Genomic DNA, 22,671 nt, shown 5'->3' with positions numbered 1-22,671 from the left:
TGCACAAGACTATTGAGTCAAATGAAATTATTTTTATTATTAATGTTAAAAATTATACCAATCTGTTATAATTTGTGTATTAATATCCAGACAGCCACAGTTTTTCCCAAAATCTGTCATTTACACATTTTAATAAAAATAATTTTGTAATAAGATTTCTGTTGTTACTTAACAAAACCCAATTTTAATCATGCAAATAATTGACTAATGCTCTTATTCCCAACAAAACTTATTATCTCGTTACTTTTGTGTTTGCATGTGATGTTTGCAAAGTTAATGAAAATTTCCTTAATGAAATAAAAATACTTAATTTTCAGTAAACACATTAAAGTGTTCTTGTACAAAAGATTTTTACAGTTATAATATGTGCTTTGAAGATAATTTCATGAAGAACATGAAATGACAAAAAAATTCTAGCTCATCACAAATTTACTTATTTCCTGTATTTCACATTTAATGTGTCTACTGAATTATCATATTATATAAACAGTAGTATAAGATAATAGAACAAAAATTTACTTTATTTTTCTGTGTGTTATTAAATCAATAATTAAGAGATTTATGTTCTGGTACCAGTCTTATCGTCTCATTTTCTCACTCATTAGCGAAAGTTCAGGTAACGGAAGAAATTCTTTTTTGAAACAAAGGAAATGATTATAAATTTTTGGTAATGTTTAGTATACAAACTTCAACTCCATTTAATTTTTCAGTGTTTGTATGATTATACTGCATTAAACCAATCTGAAAATATTGAAGATGTAGAAGATTTCTGGAAAAAATGGCACAACATATTTTCAGATGAACATGTAAATGCAGCACTAGTCGCAGAGTTCTTTCGCAAATGTTCGCAAGCTGCAAAAACACTCACAGAGAGGTAAGCCTGTTGTCATATTGTATCAGATGTGATGTAATAATGCAATCAGTATGCTTATGAAAACTGCAACTTGCAAACATTTCAGCGAGATGCACAAATAACAATTTTCCTGTTTGTAAAGGATATGGCAGTGAATTCATGGACATCATATCTGTCATACTCATTTCTATAAAGATTAATAAAAAGAAAATGAGAAAGTAGATGCAAAAAACTGGTTAATGTTTTCCTGTTGTACGTGATAAAATTTTGAGAATACTGCCAGTCAGGGTTAATTTCCTAAAACTATATCTCAGCTGGGCAACATCTATATTTACAGCTTCATCCATATGTTGCAAGCTGTTGCAGACTAAATGGTTGATAGAGGGGCTACTGATGTCAATGCTCTCTCCTTAAACTCTATAGATAAAGATAGGTTCCCACTGATGAAGAGAGAGAGCTTACATATGGTGATTCCTCATTCTTTTCAAAAAGTTCGCTGTTAAATACAGGCAAAGTTGAGGAAAGAGTATTTGGAAACAAAACAGTGATGCTCACCTGAAATTTATTGTGGATCAGAATCAATGACTTTGTGTGTGGAACCCTTGTAAGATGTAAGACCACGCCAAAACTGACAAAAATGTCCAAGTTGCTCACTTGATGTGACTCAAGTCTGTTGATGAAGTCAGCAGTGACGCTTATACTAGGGTTGGAACTTTAATAGTGGCAACTATTTATTTACAGCTTGTACAAAATAGATACGTGTTTCAAAGTTTTACTGACCTTCAAAGTAGTCAGAAGCATTGTGTATAACCCATTGCCAGTGATGTGGAAGGTGTAAGATACTCTTAGCAGTGCCAGTTATGTTGACAGTACAAGTGGCAGGGTCTATTGCGCGATGAATTTGTAGCAGTTCTGAAGCGAATGCCGTGAAGTGTTTCCTTCAGTTTAGAAATCGAATTGGACTCAGGGGAGTGCAGTAGGTGGTATAGCACTTAGTAGCCCCATCAGTCAAACAAATCATTAACAGCTTGCACTTTACATGATTAAGCATTGGCCTAAAAAATGGTGGTCAGGTCCTGCAGAAATTTTCATTACTTCTGTCTGCGTGCCGACCAGCTTAGAGACAGAAGTGATGACACTTTCTGCAGGACCTGACCATCAATTTGCAGGACAGTGCTCAAGCGCGTACAGTGCAAGCTGTTTTGTTTGACTGATCAGGCTGCTAAGTGCTATAACACCTACTGCATTCCCCTGACTTAAACCCTCATAAGTTCAACTTGATTTCTAAACTGAAGGAAACACTCCAAGGTGTTCGCTTCAGAACTGCTACAAATTCGTTGGGCAATAGACCGCTCTGCTCGAACTGTCAACACAACTGACACTGCCAAGAGTATTCCACAACTTCCACATCGCTGGCAACGGGCTATACACAATGCTGGTGGCTACTTTGAAGGTCAGTCAAACTTTGAAACAAATATCTATTTTATACAAGCTGTAAATAAATAGTTGCCACTCTTAAAGTTTCAACCCTCGTATGATGGGAATTATGTCCCCACCAGTTATCTAGGAAGTGCTTAGGAAGCAAGGTATAATGCAGTGTATATCTTCATGACAGATCTACAAAATGCAATCAATTGGGGAAAAAAAATGTACAAAGGAGTCTAATAATACAACTAATGACCAAATTTTTGCTTCTATGTTGTATAACATGTCTTGTGATGTTGGTGGTAAAAGGTTTAATGCAATCATTTCTTCTGTCCAACACTTGTATGCTAAGATCCTTTTGTTCCTCCTCTGCGTTTTTCTCTTTCTGTTGAACTACATATTTTAATGTGTGTGTGTGTGTGTGTGTGTGTGTGTGTGTGTGTGTGTGTGTGTGTGTGTGTGTGTGTGGGTGGGTTGGGTGGGTGCGCACGCATGTGGCTAGTTGTGTGGGCTCACACTGCTGTGTATGCATGTATATATGTATGTATGTATGCCTGTATAGCAAGTAATTTCTCTTAGTCCCCGGAGGTGATGCATCGGTTAGCACACCAGACTTGCATTTGGGAAGAGAACTGTTTAAATCTCTGTCCAGCCACCCAAGTTTAGGTTTTCCCTGTTTTCCTTAACTCGCTCCAGGCATAAACTGGGATGGCTCCTTTGAAAAAGGGACAGCCAATTTCCTTCCCCATCCTTAAGTAACTCGAACTTGGGGTTCTGTCTCTAATGACTGTTCTGCTGACGGGATATTGAACTTTAACTTTCCTTCTTTTTGTTATTTTCTTCCCCAATACCTTTATGCAGCTAAATTTTCCTGTCTTTTCTGTGGGCGATGTACTACCAGATTTGTAAAGCTTATGCTTGTTCCACTTTCTGTCTGTCTCTCTGGGGACATCCTATAATCTAGTAAGTAGACATTATTGCTATCATTTTAATAATCAGCATGTTCTATTTATGATGTATATGGGTCATCAATCTTCTGACTGGTTTGATATAGCATGCCACAAATTCCTTTCTTGTGCTAAACTCTACATCTCAGAGTATCACTTGCACCCCTACATGCTCAATTATTTGTGGGATGTATTCCAGTCACTTTCTTCCTCTACAGATTTTACCCTTTACAGCTCTCTCTTGTGCCATGGAGGTAATCCCCAAGTGTGTTAACCTGTTTTATTATCCTGTCCCTTGTTCTTTTCAGTATTTTCCATGTCTACCTTTTCCCGTTGTCTATTCTTTGGACAACCTTGTATCAGTCCATCTAATGTTCAACATCCTTTTATATTACTACATCTCAAACACTTCAGTTCTCTTGTTTTCCAGTTTTCTCCAGCCCATGATTCACTACAGTACAATGGGCTCCAAATGTACATTTTCAGAAATTTCGTTCTCAAATCCTGTGTTTAATACAAGTAGACTTCTTTTGGTGAAGAATGTCCCCTTTGACTGTGCTAGCCTACATTTTTTGTCCTCTGTATTTTGTCTCTTGTTACTTTGCTTCCAAGCTAGCAGAATTCCGTAACTTCATCTACTTTGTGGTTGCCAAATTTGATGTTAAGTTTTTCACTAATCTCATTTCTGCTACTCCTCATTACTTCAGTCTTTATTCCGTTTACTCCCTATGTATAGTGAGTACTCATTATTCTGTCCTTATGGATCAGCAAGACCCCAAATCTTCCTCATTATCACTGAGGATAGCAGTGTTATCAGTGAATCTTATTGTTATCATTTCATGCTAAATTTTAATCTCATTCTTGAACCTGTCATTTATTTCTATCATTGCATTATCAATGTGTAGATTGAGTAGTGGGAGTAAAAGACTGCATGCCTGTCTCATGCTCTTTTTAATTTAGCACTTCATTCTTGGTCTTCCATACTTATTGTTCTCTTTTGGTTCTTGTGCAACTTGTATATTGCTCATTTTTACTCCTATTTGCCTCAGAATTTTGAACATCATGCACCATCTTACACTGTCGAACACTTTTTCGTATTAATATGTCTTGATTTTTCGTAAGTCTTTCTTCCATTATCAGTCACAGAATGAAAACTGCCTCTCTCAGATCCCTACCTTTCGAAACGACAAACTAACTGTCATCCAACAACTGTGATTGTGTGATAGTTCTCACATTTGTCTGCCCTCATTATCTTTGGGATTGTGTGGATAATACTTTTCCAAAATTCTGATGGTGTATCCCCAGTCTCGCAGATTCAACAAACCAACTTGAGTACTCATTTGGTTGCTACTTCTGCCAATCATTTTACAAATTAGAAGGAGTGTTATCTATCCCTTCTGCCTCATTTGATCACGAGTCATCCAAATTCTATTAAACTGTGACTCTGACACTGTACTCCTACATTTTCTTTACCAACTCCCGTTCCTTCTCCTACCACATTGTTAGACAAGACCTCCCCCTTGCAAAATCCTTCATTGTACTCTTCCACCTTTTCAATTTCTCCTCAATGACTAACAGTGGAATGCCCATTATGCTCTTAATATGAATGCCATTGTATTTTGTTTTGCTGAAGGCTGTTTTGACTTTACCATTTGCTGAATCAGTCCTTCCAGTGACCATTTCCTTTTGGATTTCTTTACATTTTTCTGTAACCATTTCACTTTTGCTTCTCTGCACTTCCTATTTATTTAATTACTGAGGGATTTATATAGGGGACTGATCTGAAATCTTTTGACAATGAAAGGATTGTCGTCCTACTTTTTCAGTTACAGGCAGTGTGTCCTGAGGAACTGCATACATTTCCTTGATACAGTGGTTTCTATTGCCTTCTGCAACCTCATGCTGTTGATAACTGCTGATTCTCTCACCGTTTAGGGCATTTTCTACACCGAGGGCAAGAGAGTGCTGTGAAACTCAGTCTGTTCCTTCACCCTCTTTGACAAGGTTCTTGTCAGAACAAAGGTGCCTTCTCATACCGTAACTCTTTGGCCACCATTACTGATGAGTTTTATTCAAAATTTAAACAATGGCTGGATTGGACATTTTTATTCCTAGTCAAAGGCTGTATCCTGAGACTACAGTTGAGTTATTTATGATACATAATGTTTGTTCAATGTTTATCCTTTTTGTACCTTTTTTTTTATCTTCTGCCACGTGCGTCACTGAAATTTCAGTGAGTACTAAGGCAAATACAAAGTGTTATTCTAAATGCAGAAGATGATTAAAAATCTCACAATATGCACCAAACGTGTTTCAGATACTGCATCCTGCACTTGTCATTAATATGGTACCAGAAAGCGAGACTAAGCAATGGCATCTTGGATCGACAAATTGAAGATGAAGTTGAATTTGAAATGTGGCTGTGCTGGATTCATTTAGATACAAACTCACAGGTTACAATCTTCTTAGTTATAATTTTTGTTTCATTCCAATTTTTATGCATTTGAAATACCTGACAGTCAACACAATGTGATTTTCATTTTTCAGACAGTCCCTGAGAGTAACGTTACTCAGAAGCTCTGCTATTTAAAAACACAGTTGCTGGATTTATCAGGAGTTGACAAAATTCAGCAATCAAAAACTTTAGAAATAACTGAGGAAATACTGAAACTTGATTCTGTTATAGGAAAATTGCTAGACCAGGGTGACATAATTTCCTGTTGCAGGCTGCAGAAGTTTTTCAAACATAAAAATCAGGTAGCATTTTATGTAATTAATAGATAACTGAAACAACCTCATTGTTGATAGCATGTCAAGTTCCCAGAACTTACAGGAATAATATAATATATTGCTATAAGTCAGATGATTGTACACTTGTAATGACTGTCATAAAACTACATATAAAGCATAAAAGTGAAACTGTTTCTTGAGCTTCTGAAAGCAATGGTTGTAGATAACTAGTGAAGGACAAGCCATAGCTGCAGAAGTGAACACAGATTTCCTCATGGTAAAATGTTTTCTTTATCACACAATAAAAGAAAGCTCTGGCTAAGTAATTAACTCCTTTGCGTACAAGAGTGAAATTTGTTTGGTTGCTGTGCAATTATTTTGACTTTGTATTGTGATCATGAAATGTAGTGTTGACATTGTTTTGTACTTCTACTTATCAAACATTTATGGAAAAATACAATACAAATGGTTATATTGTTGTACATTATTGTATCTCTAATCAAAATTAACAATAGGGTAGCTTCCTTTTTAATAAGTGTTAAAGATAAAAAAGAAACAGAAAAAAATCACTTTGAATTTGTATATTAATGAAACTTTTAAGTTACATTTTTGCATTTATTGACTTTTGAAAAATCTGGGAAACTTTGTCCCTCTACTCTGATATAAACAATGAAAGGTCAAACACACAATCATAATCATGCTTACAAAAGGAGTGTAAATTATAAATTGTCTTTTTCCTCATTATATTTTAAAATATGCATTTCCTCAAAAATTTATGTTTTTACATTTATCACCTTTTGAAAAAATGCTCTTCATTTTGCAACACTCATTCTGAAGAGAGATCTTGTCATTTTGAAGTCTGCTGTCTCTCTCTATCTGGTGCCAGGTAAATGACACAGTCCCTGATTAATGACTGTGCATAAAACTGATGACATTACACACCCAGATAGCCACACTTGTGGATTCTAGGTAGGGTGCTGGTTCCAGATCAATTCCATCCAGCGCTTTAATGACAAGGATTTATGTTCTGGCTGCCCTGAAGTGGTTTTTGGAGAGTTTCCCACATCGGACAAGGTGAATACAGGGCTGATACCAGCATGCTATCTCAGTTATAAGACTGACAAATATTAAGGAAACTTTCACATAGTTTCCTATGGGATAGCAATGAAAGCAAGAAGGATGTGGTAATCAAATTCTGTGCCAATGAGAAAGGGATGGCAACAGAAAGGGCATCTGGCCGCCTCCTACCACTAATACTACCAAATCCAGATTAACCTGCTAACCCCGTAAGACATGGCATAGGAAGAAGAGGAGGAGGAAGAAGAAGAAGAAGAAGAAGAAGAAGAAAGGACAAGATTGCTGACATTAAGGAATTCTCAAATTTCTCCTTTACTGTGAAGCAAATACTGCCATATCTCCAGGGATTGAATCTGTTGTTGAGTTTGCTTGAGAGTTTCAAGCAAGGCTTTGCCCATGATGTACCATGGACAGTTTGAAATTCCTTGTTGTCACTGTTACATATTACCACTGAATGTCTGTTTTGAATGAAATATTACACAATTATTATCAATGTTGTACAGAATCATTTTTATGCAGTTATTGATAATAATCAGAGTAGTAAGTCCAGCCGGATCAAACATCAAGCACAACTCAAGTCCCCAGCCGAAGTCATCATAGGAGATCTCCCAGAAAAAGTAGTTACACTTTGTATATCATACAATAGCTCTCTACTCCTGTGTTTGCTATGTGCGGCATCTTAATATGACCTAGAAATGATTGGATTGGCCCATGTGACCATTCTCCTCAGAGGCATAATAAACTGGTCATGCAAGGCACCACTCATAGTGTAACACAGCAGACACTGTGTTGCTGTCTGCATTGCTGTCCGATATATAAAAGCAGTGTGAGAGAGAAGGTGCACAGTGAAATCAGTGTGAAACTGTTGTTTCTGGTACAGAATCCGACAAGAACATCTTGGATGGACAGCACTCATAATGCATAAAAACAAAGATTTTATTTTTTTTTTTTTTTTCAAAAGGCTAATTATCAAAAAAGGTGGTGCCACAAACAATTAATGGCGGTATCTGAAGTAAGCAGCTCTGATCCCATCATTACATGTAGTTGATGCAATTATGCTTAAAGGAAAAATGGTGAATTATACCATTTTTTCCGTGTCTGGAATATGGTAGGACCAATGTAATATGACATCAGTGTGTAGATTGAAGAAGTTGGAGGAGACTAATTGTTGTATTTGTTGTCCCATACATGTTACATTTGTGTCCTCTTGTTCCTTTTGTGTTATGTACAACCTTACACACTGGATTTTGTGATATTAAGAGCAAGTCCATTACAGCTAAATCAGTTGTGGATATCAATAAAGGCACTGTTCACTTACGTTTCCAGATACTTTCTGCCATTTTACCAACAGGGTGAGATGAATAATCTGCAAAGAATGGAACTTACACATTGCAGTGGAACAAAATAGGTCATCAGTTATGAATTTAAGAAACACGGACCCAGTACTGAGTCTTGTGGAATTACAATAATTACCCTACCCTCACTCAGGTGATGCTGGAATCCCATTACCTCCAGTAATTGTTGTCTCATTTCCTATCTGTTAGATATGACTTAATCCCACTATTCTTTAGAATAATTGCGTGATCTGCGTTGTTGAAAGCCATGGACAGATGACATAGGATTATGACTTGTATCATTTTATTGCTTAGAGATATAAGAAAGTGATTAATGAGGAATCAAATAGTATATCCATTGATTGGCCCTGACATTTATTGAGAATGTTATGACTGAATGCAAAAGAGTGAGTCTGACAATAATAAAATACCTGCATCAGACGTCAACAAAGTATTTACCACAAAAATTTCTAAAAAAAGAAAAGACAAAGCAAATCACAAAATGGGAAGGATAAAAAAAAAATTACCTGTAGGAGGTGAAATTCTAATTGCTGCCTATTGCCGCATGTAAAAGAAGCTATCCTAGCTTTCGTAAATATGAGTTCCTTTCTCAGGGAGGAAACAAGAGTAGGTTTGGGTGTGTTATAAATGATGAGTAGCTCACTCAGACCTGTAGATGTGAGGGACCCACCTGTTGTGAGGGTGAAGGGAGCCAACAATGAAGGGGAAGCCATCAGAAAAGGAGGAGATCAAACATCACACATGGGTAAGCACTGTGCCATAGATGGTAGATTAACAGAGTGAGAAGTAAAGAGAGTTTAAGGAGAAGAAAAGAGAAATTAAAATAAAATGAACAGAGCAATTACAATGTAAGAGAAAAGAGGAAAAGGAGCAGAGGAAAATCAGGAATAAAAAAAGGGGGAAGGGGGTATTTCATTGAGTAAATGAGTTTAAAAAAGTGGGTCTTTGCTGATGGGGGTTAAGTCCAGGCCCATATCTAGGGACTTGAATATTTCACATAACCAATAATGCAAAAAATATTTTGACTTAGTGGTTTTTAAAAATGTTCCAAAATATGACATTTCCTTCATTCCACAGATGTCATAGATTTTTTATTTTCAGTGATATAGATAGATTTGATGTGAGACATCAGTAAATGTAATGTAATTTATAAGTATTTTTTCATTTTCAAAATACCACTGAAGAAGCAAAGTAAAGAACATATTACTCTTAAGAATTAAGTCGTCATAAAAGAACAACAAAATTTTTAAAAAATAAAATTCAAATTAGAAAAACCTAACTCCGAAATTGCCCATAAAATAAAATGGGTTTTCCTTGTTTCTGTCCATATCTGAATATTTTTGCTTTCTGCATGTATGTATATATGATTTTTTTGACAAGTAATATCCTCTGTATAATATATGACACTTTTTGTTAAACACTCTCTATAGGTGCTCAAATAGAAAACACACAGTTAGCTGTGTTGCCAGAAGAGTGATGTCACCTATCTTCATTATAATCCTTATACTGACATAATTTCTGCTAAGATATATGTTCTATCTGCTGATTTATTTCTTAGCATTTTTGCTCGACTACAAAATTGATATAGGTTCTTGTTTCTCCACAGGACTTGCAACTTATTCTAATGTGCATGGATTTAGCTGAAGGTCAGTTAACACCATATCAGCTTCCAACAGAATATAGGGCTTTGTTGAATCCAGAGCAACCTAGAAACATAACAGGAGGATACAAGAAAAAATCAGTGAGGTCAAAACGACTTTCTTCTATGTCATCAGGTAATCATGTTGCTGGTTAAAAGTTTGCTCATTTGCTAATGTTACAGACATCTATGTACATATATAACTATTCCTTTTTGTTTTTTTTAGCCTCATATAGTCTTCTTAACTACAGCATAAGTACTGACCAAGCAGATGATTCACAGAAAGAATATCAGGACACACTCTGTCTCCTTGAGAAGCTTGCCGACTGTATAGAACATGGGAAACATCTCGCTTCAAGAATAATTGCGTACTATCGAGTCTCTGTAAATTTGGGGCTGGCTTATAAGGTAATAAACATTAATATTTTGAGAGTCCATTAAGGTATTTTCTCTGGTCACCAATTTAATTTTACTTTGCATTTCCTCAGATAAAATGTTGTACTTGTCCAGAGTGAGTGTAAGAGATTTCTGTTTTGAAAGATGGAATAAAATGAAGACATGATGTTGCACAGAAACAAGGCAACAGAGTAGTCTGTCTTGCAAAACACAAAGCCAAACCATCATTTTAATTCTGTTCTTTAGTTCTCATAGATATGTTGCCAGAATTTACATAAGGCCTGACTTTCTGAATAATTCATTTATGATTGGACTATCTCTCTGTCAGTCCCAAAAGAAAAGGTATTTAATTTTGCAGTAACTTCAGTCCCCATCACTGTAAGCATCATCTCAAGTGTTTATATGCCCTTTTTGATAGATATGTACCTGAACCTAATAACCTTCTAAGAACCAGATTTGATTCTGCATGTGAGAACCTAATTTGCACATGCAATAGCAGCAGTTTTAGTTGCATAGTTTACCAAAAACTATTGAAACTGCAGCATGTTAAAAGTCAGAAGTTTGGATTTACACCTCTACACACTGCCTGACAAAAAGAGTGAAGGACCTAGAAGAGCGTGAGAAATCATAATGTAACTTTGGGGGTTGAGATGATATGTGATGTTATTTCAGTGATTACAAAATCAAATGAAATGTACAAAGAACCTGGCAGTGTCCAGGGTAGTAAAGCACCACTTTGGGCCATTGTCACATCTAAATTCCCCACACATGTAGATACTACATGATTCAACCTGAAGGCCAAATGCAGACCTTCAGTGAAGCTGTTTTCAAACTCTGTCAGGTGCTAGTAATGCTGTCTCACATGGGTACAAAACATCTCAGTGAGCATGCTGTTCATGCCCTTTGTCTACTCTAATATGTCTTCCAACAACACTAAACATGAACAGTACTAATGCACTCAGGTAACCATTCTGCCTGTCACTGAGAATTGCAACACCATGTAAAATAAAGGAAAAGCAATAGCTACAGAATAAGATGAAAGGAATTCGGAGGACAGAACAATATAAGAGGTAGAGAGAAGGAAGGAGAGAGGAGGAAAGGAGAGGAAGGTGAAGGTGAGAAGGGGGACAGGGACAGAATAGAGAAAGTGGAAGAACTGGAAAGGGGGGGGGGGGGGGAGAGAGAGAGAGAGAGAGAGAGAGAGAGGATGCCCACATGGGAATGAGGCAGGAAGAGTGGTGCAAGAAGCTGGGTGAGGAGTCAGTTAACTTTCCTTTAGTCACCTGATTTCAACATTGTCACATTTTTGAATTTTTATTCCATTTGCAACTGTTACTGCTCATTTAGGAAGAAAAAGCTATTTACTTTTGTTGCCATGTTTCTTTATTTGTGTTTGTTCATTTAACTTTTTGAGATAATCCAATGATGATGGGTTCTGAAAAATGATTTAGATTGTTCCTTTTTGATTTTTTGAGCATTTTTTAAAATATTTTGTATGACTATCGTTGGTGTCAAGTTTTCCTCTATTACAACTGCTTCTATTTTTGTTCTAGATTCTAATTTTGTTGTAGTAATAAAACAGCTTCTGTCATATTCTGTTCCATTTTGAAAAAAATCTTTTTGAGGTGGGAAAATGCAAATTGCTATAAGACAGTCTGGAAAAGACTGATAGTTTGAAAGGGGAATGCTTGTGAAAGTGAACTATTTTCCAGTGTTTGTTCTTGCTGTATTAATTTGGAGGCAAACAAGCTTTCAGGCAGTTTTTAATCTCTCACTTTCAACAAAACATAAGTGTAACTTCAAAGTTAAGTGTAGACTCATCAATCACATTTAGGTCAGAAACAACCATCAAATTCAGTACATGTGCCAACAAAACGGATGTTAAGTACCAAGTATAGTTCCATCACTCCGGAATTGATTTGGATATTGAAATCAGTGGTTACAAATTACTCTGTGGATTCATCAAATAATAATTTAAGTGTTTCTAAGATGGTGATACCTGATAGTGTTCCTTAACATTTTTCACTTTTGTCTAAGAAAATGAGATATCTGACAAATTATGAGCTGGTACTTTTTCCATGAACATATGTCAGAAGATGAGACTACCAATGTTAGAGACAAGTAAAAATTGGCCAGGTGCGAATAGGACTTGTGCACTGAGGGTTCCGTACAAAATTAATTGCATATATAAACAGATAATACATGCTGGGAACTGAGAATCTTGACAATTTTTGCCTGATATCATAATTGAACTGGCAAGATATTGATCCCAGGTGTATCAATAATTTTGAGAATATTTTAATTTGGATAATAAATGACAAAAGAAACATTTTTTGTGTGATATAATTACAAATTAGTAGTTTTCTGATTTTTTTCCCTTTGCATGCACAGTGAAACCTTGCTTCTTCCAAAAGTTCATGGTTTTAGACTAAAGGAAAAGATCCTGTAGGTTTTGATTAGTGATTCTGCAAGTGTCAAAATATTTTATATAAATGGCCGTATCTTTTGATGCCTTCATTGACTCAGAAGCTAATGTTTATGTTGTCACCAAGGTACGATAAAACTCAGTTTGTGACACAATTTTCAACTTGATGTGTTATACTAGTTCCAGAGAAAAAAGGGATCTTAACTGATGGATGGGCAGACAGACAATCTGATTAAAAAAAAATCTTTTTATTGTAGTGTGAAACCTTGCTTCTTGCTTTTGTTTGGATTCACTTAGAAGTTTAAAATTTTTACACCATCAAGGGAATATAGCTCTTCGTATGTGACACAAATTTCAACTTGGTATGTCTGCCCATTCCTGACAAAAAGGGTTTTAAAAAGTTGGACAGACAGACAACAAAGTGATCCAGGGTTCCTTTTTTCCAATTAAGGTACTGAACCCTAAAAGTAATTACAAACAACCATTACACTTTGGTCAGAAGGTAAGTGTCACCTAAGAACTTTGTTTATCAGCAAAGCAGAGGATGAAAAATTGCATCAGTAATTATGTGAAGCTCTTTCAGAAGCCAACTTGTCCCTAAATAAATCTGTATGCTGAGCTAATGCCAATAAAAAAGTGTTTAGGGTTTTAGATAGTGATGTCCAGTAGACCTGACACAGACAACTTATAAACATCAGAACTTGGAACATTTGTATGATGCTTAATGCCTATGTAAAGGCTTTGGAGTGTTCAGGTGAAGAACCATCCAAATTTCTGGTTAATATTTAATATTATTTTGACATTGGCCCTTTCACTGGAAAGAGTTTGAAGGAATTCAGTCTAAGTTTAACATTTCACATCACAAGTTTTTGAGGCATACAACCACGATCTGGCTGGCTTTAGGATCTTCAACAAACAGGATTTTGGAACAGTGGGCTGGTATTCAATGTGACCTTCTTGAGCATATACCTTTGCAACGAAATTCTGCTACTGTTCAGTCCAAATCCTATAATGCCATTGTGAATGCCTAAAAAAAAAACTTTAATGAAAGCAGAACATCATTTGGTAATTTCACACAACCAGAAGCATACTGAAATGAAAAACATACTTCAGACCTTTTCAGCTTGTGTTTTTAACGTTTCTGTTGTGAGAAAAATTGACGATATTTCTGGAGTTCCTCATAGTGAACTCTTGATATTGGATAGTCTGCTTCCTTTTTTCCCAACTAGTTATTAGTGGGCAAGTAACTGCAGAGCTTAGTAAACAATAAGAATGTGATAGTTCGGGGTTTCTAAAGAAAGCCCTAAAACATTACTTCACAGCTGACAAACATCTGAGGGAAAAGACAGCATATCAAGTGTTCCACTGAAACGTTTTAGGTTTATTGATTCCAAAGGAAGAATAAAGAGCAGAAGCTGCAGTGACATTTTAAAGGCTGCAAAAATGATGCTTTTTGATATCGTACTAGGATACTTATTACATGATTGGAAGTGGAAGGCTCTACAGTTTGAAGATGATGACCCAGGTTTTGGATGACAAAGGTACTGTCAATTACTGGTAGCAGCAGATCTCAAAAAGAGACTCGTCACCTGTAGACTTAAAGTATCCAAATATTTCAAAATCTTTTAAGGCGTCTCTTACATTGCCCCATGGAAATGTGGACGCAGAGAAAAGATATTCCATTTTGAAGCACACATTAGGAAAAGACAAAGCAATGAGGACTCAAAGATTTTTAAACAGTTTTTTGACTGTGGAAGATGTTTTGGGACTTTTCCTTTCTGTGCCCATTGACTCACAGCTTATTAGGAACAAACAGGACACATGCAAATTATACTGTTTATAGGGGAGAATACGAAAGGAAAAGAAAACTTGATTTAAAAGAAAAGCAAAAAGCAAAACAAAACCCAAAGGCATTTGAAAAGGAGATTAGAAAGAAGAATAACATACAACAGTCCATTAACTAGGAGACCACTGCTTACCAGTTACCTAAGGAGGCATGAGAACTCTCTCAAGTTTCAGCTAAACTGAGGAAAGCACCGGGAGGGGGGGGATTTAAAGACAGAAAAATCAGCCCAAGGTATCATAGAGGGCACACAAACCATGAAAGTAGAAGAAAGAGTGAAAGAAAGGGAGGTTGAATTGAATTGAATTTTATTTGATCCTGTAAGATTACATTGTGTACAGTAAATGTACGTGTAATATAGGACATGTCAAAGTATTAACATTCTTTATCACTTATTTTTCTACACCTTTAGCTTACATTTTTACATGACTGATAATGAGTAACAACATATACAAATTTAATGGCATAAGTATTCTGCAACACTGTAAAACTCTTTTTCAATGAGATAGTCTTTATGTTTCTTTGGAAAGTCATTATGAAGTACACTATCTTGCAGGTTTTTGGGCAGACTTCTTAGTAGTCTGATACCAGAGTACTGGGGTCCTTTTTCTAGCATTGCCAGTCGGTGGGGTATGCTCCGTACTTCATTCTTCTTTCTTGTATTGTGGGTGTGTACACTAGCATTTGTAATCCAGTCCTCACTACCTTTTGTGATGTACATTATTGTTTTGTATATATACAACGATGAAAAAGTTAAGATACCTAAATTCTTGAAACAGTTTCTGCATGTTTCAGAGGTCTTTCCTCTTACAATGGTCCTAATTGCTTTTTTTTTTTGTAATGTGAACACTCGTTTTGTCTCTTGTTTGTTTGAGTTTCCCCACACAGTCACTCCATACTGTAAGTATGGTTCAAAAAGTCCATGATACACTGTATACAGAAGGTTCTTGTCTGAATACTGTGATAGCTGCACCATTAAGAATATGACAGAGCTCAGTTTCTTACTGACATTATTAATATGTTTTTTTGTGGAAACCAATCAGAAAAATAATTTTTTCTATGACTCCTAAGAAACAGTAATCCAAAAGTGTTTTGTTAATCTTCACCCAGTATTGAAGTGTTGAATGCATTAATTGTAAAAATGTGATGTAGATTTTGTTTGTGAATTATGATTACCAGTATTGAATTGCCAATGCTAAATTATCAATGTAACTGCATATGTTAATAAATGTATATTAAGGAAACAAATGGCCATACCCATCCAGGATCATAATAGAGAAATTTATTTTGGTCTTAACCAGTACCTTGGCAGGGGATACAAAAAATGAAAACAATTCATTTGTGCTATATCTGTTTATTGAAATAATTTGTCATCTTTTATTCACCTTTTTAAAATGTGTTATCACATTTTAATTGCCTTTTTCAAATATTTTGTCACCTTACTCAACTTGTTCAAGTCAACAATGACTCCTAACCCTTTAGAAGACAGTATACAATCTGGACAGGGAAGGAGTGATGTGGATAAAAGAGAAAAGGGGAATGATTTGGTAAGGCAGTGGAGGTTTTAGGCTAGGGGCATTGTGAGAGTCCAGGGTTATACTGGGGAAACAATTTCCACCGGCATAATTCAGAGAAATTAGTGCTGGGAGTATTCAAATGGCTCACATAGTGAAGCGGCTGTTGAAGTCGTGTGTTGTGGTGCACAGCATGTTCAGCTACTGGATGATCAAGTGTGCAGTTTGCCACAGTTTGATAGTGGCCATTCCAGCAAGTAGACAGTTGGTTACTTGTTATGCCAACATAGAATGTTGCACAATAATTGCAGTGTAGCTGATATATAAAATGGCTGCTTTGATGTGTGTTCCTATCTTGACAGGGTAGGAATTGCCTGTAACTGTACAGCAGTTGGAGATGATGCATGGTTATATGGGACAGGTCTTGCACCTTGGTTGACTACAAACACCTATGGGTTGCAGGACTGGGAACAAGATTGGAATAATGATGAACAAGGATATTCTTTACATTTGGTGGGTGGCACAACAATTCCATTGGGCCTTGAGCCTTTGTTGAATTTTAGAGATTTGGCAGTTTTGTAACTCCACAGACACGAATATCATCTTTGTGATCCAACGTCTAAAGGGTGAACATTCATTCTGGAAACAATATGTAGACTGTGGGAAAGCCAGTTCTCTTTGTACTCTTTTTTTCCCAGGAGTACTAGACCAGCAGGGTGTGAAGGAAAACTTATGTGTACCTTGAAATGTGTAAGGTAGGTACTGGTGGAAATGAGGTCGTGACAGTCTGTTATAGGTCATGCCAGACTAGCGTGCATAACTTATCTGCATTCATGAAGTTGAGAAAATATTCTGATACCACATAATTATGCTGCCCATCTCATCACTGCAAAACATGATGAATCAAATTAGAAAGTAAATAATTTACTATGAAAGTTCTAAGTGCCATACCAGAAAACTTACTGGTTCAAAGGGCTAATAGGGAAGTTTTAAGTGCTAGTGCCATTAATACAGAAGCACTATGTTTTCATTTTGATAATACAAGTAGATAAATACAGTGGTAATACTTTAACTAGTGGGACTGTAATCCACGAAAACTAGTTCTCATTCCTTTTAAATTATTTTACAAGAGGAGAACAAAATTACATTCAAGAAAAAAGTGTGTCTCAGTTTTGAATTTTGTTTCATGCATAACTCTATCCCTGGGATCAAATGTTGCAGAGTTTACTGTAAAACTCCCTGTTCTGCTGAGGAAGAAGTAGCATCTTCAACAGGCCTTTCTGTTTTCCTGCTGATAAACATGGCTGGTCTGTCAGATGAAGTAAGGCATGCCTTGCATCTGCCATAGACTTTCCTCTTTTGAATACATTGACATTTTTCCATTTTTATGTTTCAGAATAAGAAGTTTATATAGCTATTTTGGATGGATCGGTATGAGATACTTTCATCTTACCGCATTTGGAGATCTTATGTGCCTACACTGACAACAATGTTTCACCAGCTTCTTTAAAATCAAAGAAGTCAGTTGTATGCATTGTAATTATATAGAATGGGTTCATAGCTTTAGCTGTCCCAACAATTTTTGTGTGCATCTTGTGGGACACAGGGCCTGCTTGCGTTTCTTCATTTCTCTATAATTGTAAAGTCTTTATTGCAGCTCAGGAAGGTGTGCCCACTCACCAAAAATGTGTATGTTATGTCTTCAAACCATCTCAGGCTAACTAGAGAAATCATGGCACTTGGGAGTCCATTGGGAAGCACTGCTTGACACAAAGGCCCTGTGCCATATAGTAATGAATGCTCAAACATATTCTCCATGATTTGCGATTTGGAACAAGTCTAGGGACATGCTATAGATGATCCAGAACACAACAGCATTAAAAACACATTTTGTGAAAAAATTGCACGTAGCGTGTTTTCCATTCCAGTTACCATATATTAATCGCTTTACTTACAATAATAATAATTCTGATAAATCTGTAAATTCAAAAGCTGATAAGAGACGTATCCATCTTCTGGTATGTGTATTAAACATATTCTTTCTTGTTTTACTTGATGACATCCTTATCTTGTTGCAACAGCTGCTTTCTATCCCAAGTTGCTAATTATATCACCTCAGATTATACTTTGGGAACCTGTACCTGATTTATGTTTAGGCAACAGACTCAGCTGCTCAATGGTCAATGTGTAGCTCATCCGAAGCAACTTCCCTGTACTACTGCATCTCCTATGGTCCACGATGGCACATTGACCAAGTGGCTTTCCAAAATTCAGATATTTGCAATAACTAGCATTTAAACTGCACCATCAGAATAAATGTTGTCATAAACATGTTATCAAAGAAACCCTAATCTCTTACATATATCTAATGCCGCTAGCTGATGTACTCCTGTTGGCTCCAGCAATCATGCACTTGCAGAAGACTCTGTAAAACAATACCCAGTTGAGAACCAGTTGTACTTGTATCCCTCCATCTATCATTTCTTTTCTGTTGTTGTCAGTGAAAAGTAATCATAAGCATCTAAAGTCAGTGTCAGTGTCTGTCCCAATATTTAAATCTAATTAAAATTTCTTGTTGCTTGACATTTGTTACAATTCACATCATTTTGTAATGTAACATACATGTGTTTAACCAATGTGACTAGGTCCAGAGATACTTTGCTAAAAACATTGGCTAAGGTAATTGGTGGAATGCAAGCACGAAAATTAAAAAAAATATGTATTTTGTTATTGTGTAGAAATATGCAGGTGCAGCTGACAGTTTAGTCTAAACTGAAATAGCAATTCAAATTCACTGTATACATAACATCAGTTCACAGAAAGGTGAAGGGAAGACATTTGTGTGTGGAGAATTGTGGAAATGAGTAGTATATCTCCATCTACATGACTCCTCTGCCATTCACACTTAAGTGGTAAGCAGAGCATTCTTGAAATCACCTTCAGACTGTTTCTCTACCTTTCAGCTCTCTAACAGCGCATGAGAAAAATGAAACACTTGCATCTTTCTGTATGTGCTCTGATTTCTCTTAAGCATGCTGATTGCAATAAAATGTTTCCATACTCGGAGGAGAAAGTTGATGATTGAAATTTCGCATGAAGATCTCGCTGCATTGAAAAATGCATTGTTTCAGTGATTGCAACCCCAATTTCCCTTCATATCCATGACACCCTACTTCACCATAATACAAATGAGGTGCCCTTCTTTGGACTTTTTTGATGTCCACCATTAATGACATCTGTGAAGGATCTCATATTGCAAAGCCAGACTCTAGCAGTAGATGGACAAGCGTAGTGTAGGGCAGTCTCTTTAATAGACTTGTAGCATCTTCTGAGTGTTCTGTCAGTAAAACACAGTCTTAGGTTTACCTTCCCCATAACTTTGTTTATGTGATCATTCCAATATAAGTTGTTCGTAGTTATAGTTCCTAGATACTTAGTTGAATTAACAGCCTTTAAATTTTTGTGATTTATCATGTAACAAAAATGTAATGTATTTCTTTTTGTACTCACCTTGTGGATAACCTCACACTTTTCCTTGTATATTACTGACATTGTAAAGCATTTATTGTATTTCTATAACCAGTTTCACCAAGACTGTGTTGCCATATTCAGATATTATGCTGTATAACATTAATCATCTTTTTCCTCAGTACAGTAGGTGGTGTTACACCATGTATATATAAGTGTCAGTGTTGTGAAATTCACTGGAAATCAGCATGTCAACTGATCAAGCTATATTCTCTTTTACTGATGATATATTACAATCAATAAATCTAAAGTTATTACCACTTGGAATATTCTGTGATCTGGCTAAAGCTTTTGATTGTGTTGAGCATGATATCCTTATACAAAAGTAAAAATATTATGGGATAACAGGAGTAGCATGCTCATGGTTCCCATCCTATCTTTTTAATAGAAAACAGTGTGTGTCTGTATCAGGCTTACCACTTAACAATAGTCATTCAAAATATGAAACCATCAGACAAGGGGTGCCCCAGGGCTCTATTTTAGTTTCCTTATTGTTCCTATTATATATTAATGACCTTCCATATTCAGTGTCACAAAGTGCAAATTTTGTCTTATTTGCAGATGATAAAGTATTGGTATAAAAAGCAATATCCGTGATCTCACTGAGGAATCAGCTAATGAAATATTTGTAAGTGTCATTGGGTGGTTCACAGCCATTGGATTGTCACTGAATTTTGACAAGACCCACTACATACAGTTTAGTACCTCACAAAGAATACCTGACCCTATAAGTATAATGTATTCAAACAATGAGATTAAAGCTGTGGACAGTGTCAAATTTTTAGGGCTACAAAATGACCACAACCTAAATTGGAAAACTCACACTCTAGACTTAATGAAACACCTTAGTTCAGCTACATTTGCAGTATGCATGATAGCAGAAATAGGCGATTTAAAAATGAAGAAGTTAGTTTATTCAGCCTACTTCCATTCACTGATGAGTTATGGAATCATCTTTTGGGGAAAGTCCTCTCGCAAAGAGAACATTTTCAAAATTCAGAAACGAGTCATTAGAAGTATGTCTGTTCGGTTCTAGATCATCACGCAGAGACATCTTTAAGAAACCTGGTATTCTAACACTACTTCTCAGTACATACACTCATTGATATCCTTTGTAATTTCCAACATGTCTCTTTTTACACAAAATAGTGCAAATCATGATTATAATACCAGAACCAAAAACAATCTGTATACGGACATAAAAGCTTAACATTAGTACAAAAAGGAGTTAAATACATGGGTACTCATATATTTAGTAACTTACCAAGCATATCAAAGGTCTTGTAAGTGATAAAGATCAGTTTCAGAGTGAATTAAAGAACTTCCTGTTGGCCAACTCCTTGTACTGCATCAATGAATGTCTTCACAAGGATTATAGCTCATAACTCTGTCTACATTAGAATTGTACAATAGCCATGTATCTGAGAGGGAAAAAAAAGAGCTTTGACTCTTTCCACATCCCAGAGACTCCTCTCCAAGGGGTCCATGGAAAACAATAAATGTAATGTAATAAAAGATACACTACAACTACTCATGCACATAAACAGCTGACAACTGACTGATCCAGAGATGGCAACATAGTCTTGCTGAAAACAGTTATCTAAATCTAATGCAAGCTTTACTAGTGATTCTGGCATTTGAAAGTGACTTCAAAGTCAACTTTTCCTCATTAAGGGACAATTTCCACTTTTTGCACCATACAAATACCACATCTAAGTCATTTTGCAACTTGTTTTGATCTTCTGATAACTTTACTAGATGGTAAATGACATCATCATCTGCAAACAATCTGAGAGAGCTGTTAAGATTGTCTCCAAAATCGTTTATATAGATTAGGAACAGCAGAGGTTGTATAACACTTCCATAGGAAACACCAGATATCACTTCTGTTCAATTGATGATTTTCCATCAATTACTACACACTGTGACCTATCTGAAGGGAAATCGTAAATCCAGTTGCACAACTGAGGTGGTACTCCGTAGGCACACAATTTTGTTACAAGACTCTTGTGAAGGAAGGTGTCAAAAGCATTCTGGAAGTCTTAGAAATATGGAATCGTTTGAGATCCCTTGTTGATAGCACTCATTACTTTCTGAGAATAAAGAGCTAGTTGTACTTCACAATAATGATATTTTCTGAATCTTTGCTGACTGTGTGTCATTAGACCATTACCTTTGAAGTAATTCATAATGTTCGAACACAATATACAATCCAAGATCCTACTGCAAATTGATGTCAGTGATATTGGTCTCTAATTCATGGTATTACTCCTGTTTCTTTTCTTTGGTACTGGTATGACCTGTGCAACTTTCCAGTCTTTTGCTACAGATCTTTCATTGAGCTATGGTGGTATATGATTGCTAAGTATGAGACTGTTGTATCAGTATACTCTGAAAGAAATCTAGTTGGTGTTCAACCTGGACTGGAAGACTTGTTTTTACTGAGTGATATAAGCTGCTTTGCTACACTGAGGACATGTTAGTAGCTGTTCTGAATTAGAATTCTGGAATATTTACTTCATTTTCTTTGTTGATGGAATCCCAGAAAACTGTGTTTAATAACTCTGCTTTAGTGGCTCTGTCACCAGTAATTTTACCATTGGTATGATGCAGTGAAGGTATTGACTGTCTCTTGCCATTGGTGTACTTTACAAAGAACTGGAATCTCTTTGGGTTTTCTGTCAGATTTCAAGACAGAGTTTCATTGTTGAAACTATGAAAACCATCTTGCATAGAAGTCTGCGCTAAGTTTCATGCTCCGGTAAAACATCTCAAATCTTGTAGTTTTTGTGTTCTTTTAAATTTGGTGTGGTTTTTTCTTTGCTTCTGCAACAGTGTTTTGATTGGTTGGTTGGTTTGGGGAGTAATGGGACCAAACTACAGGGCCATCAGTCCCTCGGTGTTTTGACCATAAGGAAATTGCAGATGAGTGACTTATT

The 22,671-nt window shown here is 36.1% G+C and overlaps 1 protein-coding gene across 1 annotated transcript in view; it reads left to right on the top strand.

The window, feature by feature from the left end:
• Nucleotides 1-22,671, top strand: part of LOC126088260 (spatacsin) — a 388,646-nt gene that overhangs the window by 230,985 nt on the left and 134,990 nt on the right. Inside the window, exons 23-27 of the mRNA XM_049906389.1 lie at nucleotides 711-874; nucleotides 5,543-5,678; nucleotides 5,773-5,982; nucleotides 9,994-10,162; nucleotides 10,253-10,434. Of these exons, the coding sequence (XP_049762346.1) occupies nucleotides 711-874; nucleotides 5,543-5,678; nucleotides 5,773-5,982; nucleotides 9,994-10,162; nucleotides 10,253-10,434 (861 nt within the window). The remainder of the gene's footprint in view (nucleotides 1-710; nucleotides 875-5,542; nucleotides 5,679-5,772; nucleotides 5,983-9,993; nucleotides 10,163-10,252; nucleotides 10,435-22,671) is intronic.

Source organism: Schistocerca cancellata, chromosome 6 (assembly GCF_023864275.1).
Source record: "Schistocerca cancellata isolate TAMUIC-IGC-003103 chromosome 6, iqSchCanc2.1, whole genome shotgun sequence".
Classification (NCBI taxonomy): Eukaryota; Metazoa; Arthropoda; class Insecta; order Orthoptera; family Acrididae; genus Schistocerca; species Schistocerca cancellata.
Note: the sequence above shows the minus strand (reverse complement) of the source record. Positions and strands in the feature narration are given on the sequence as shown.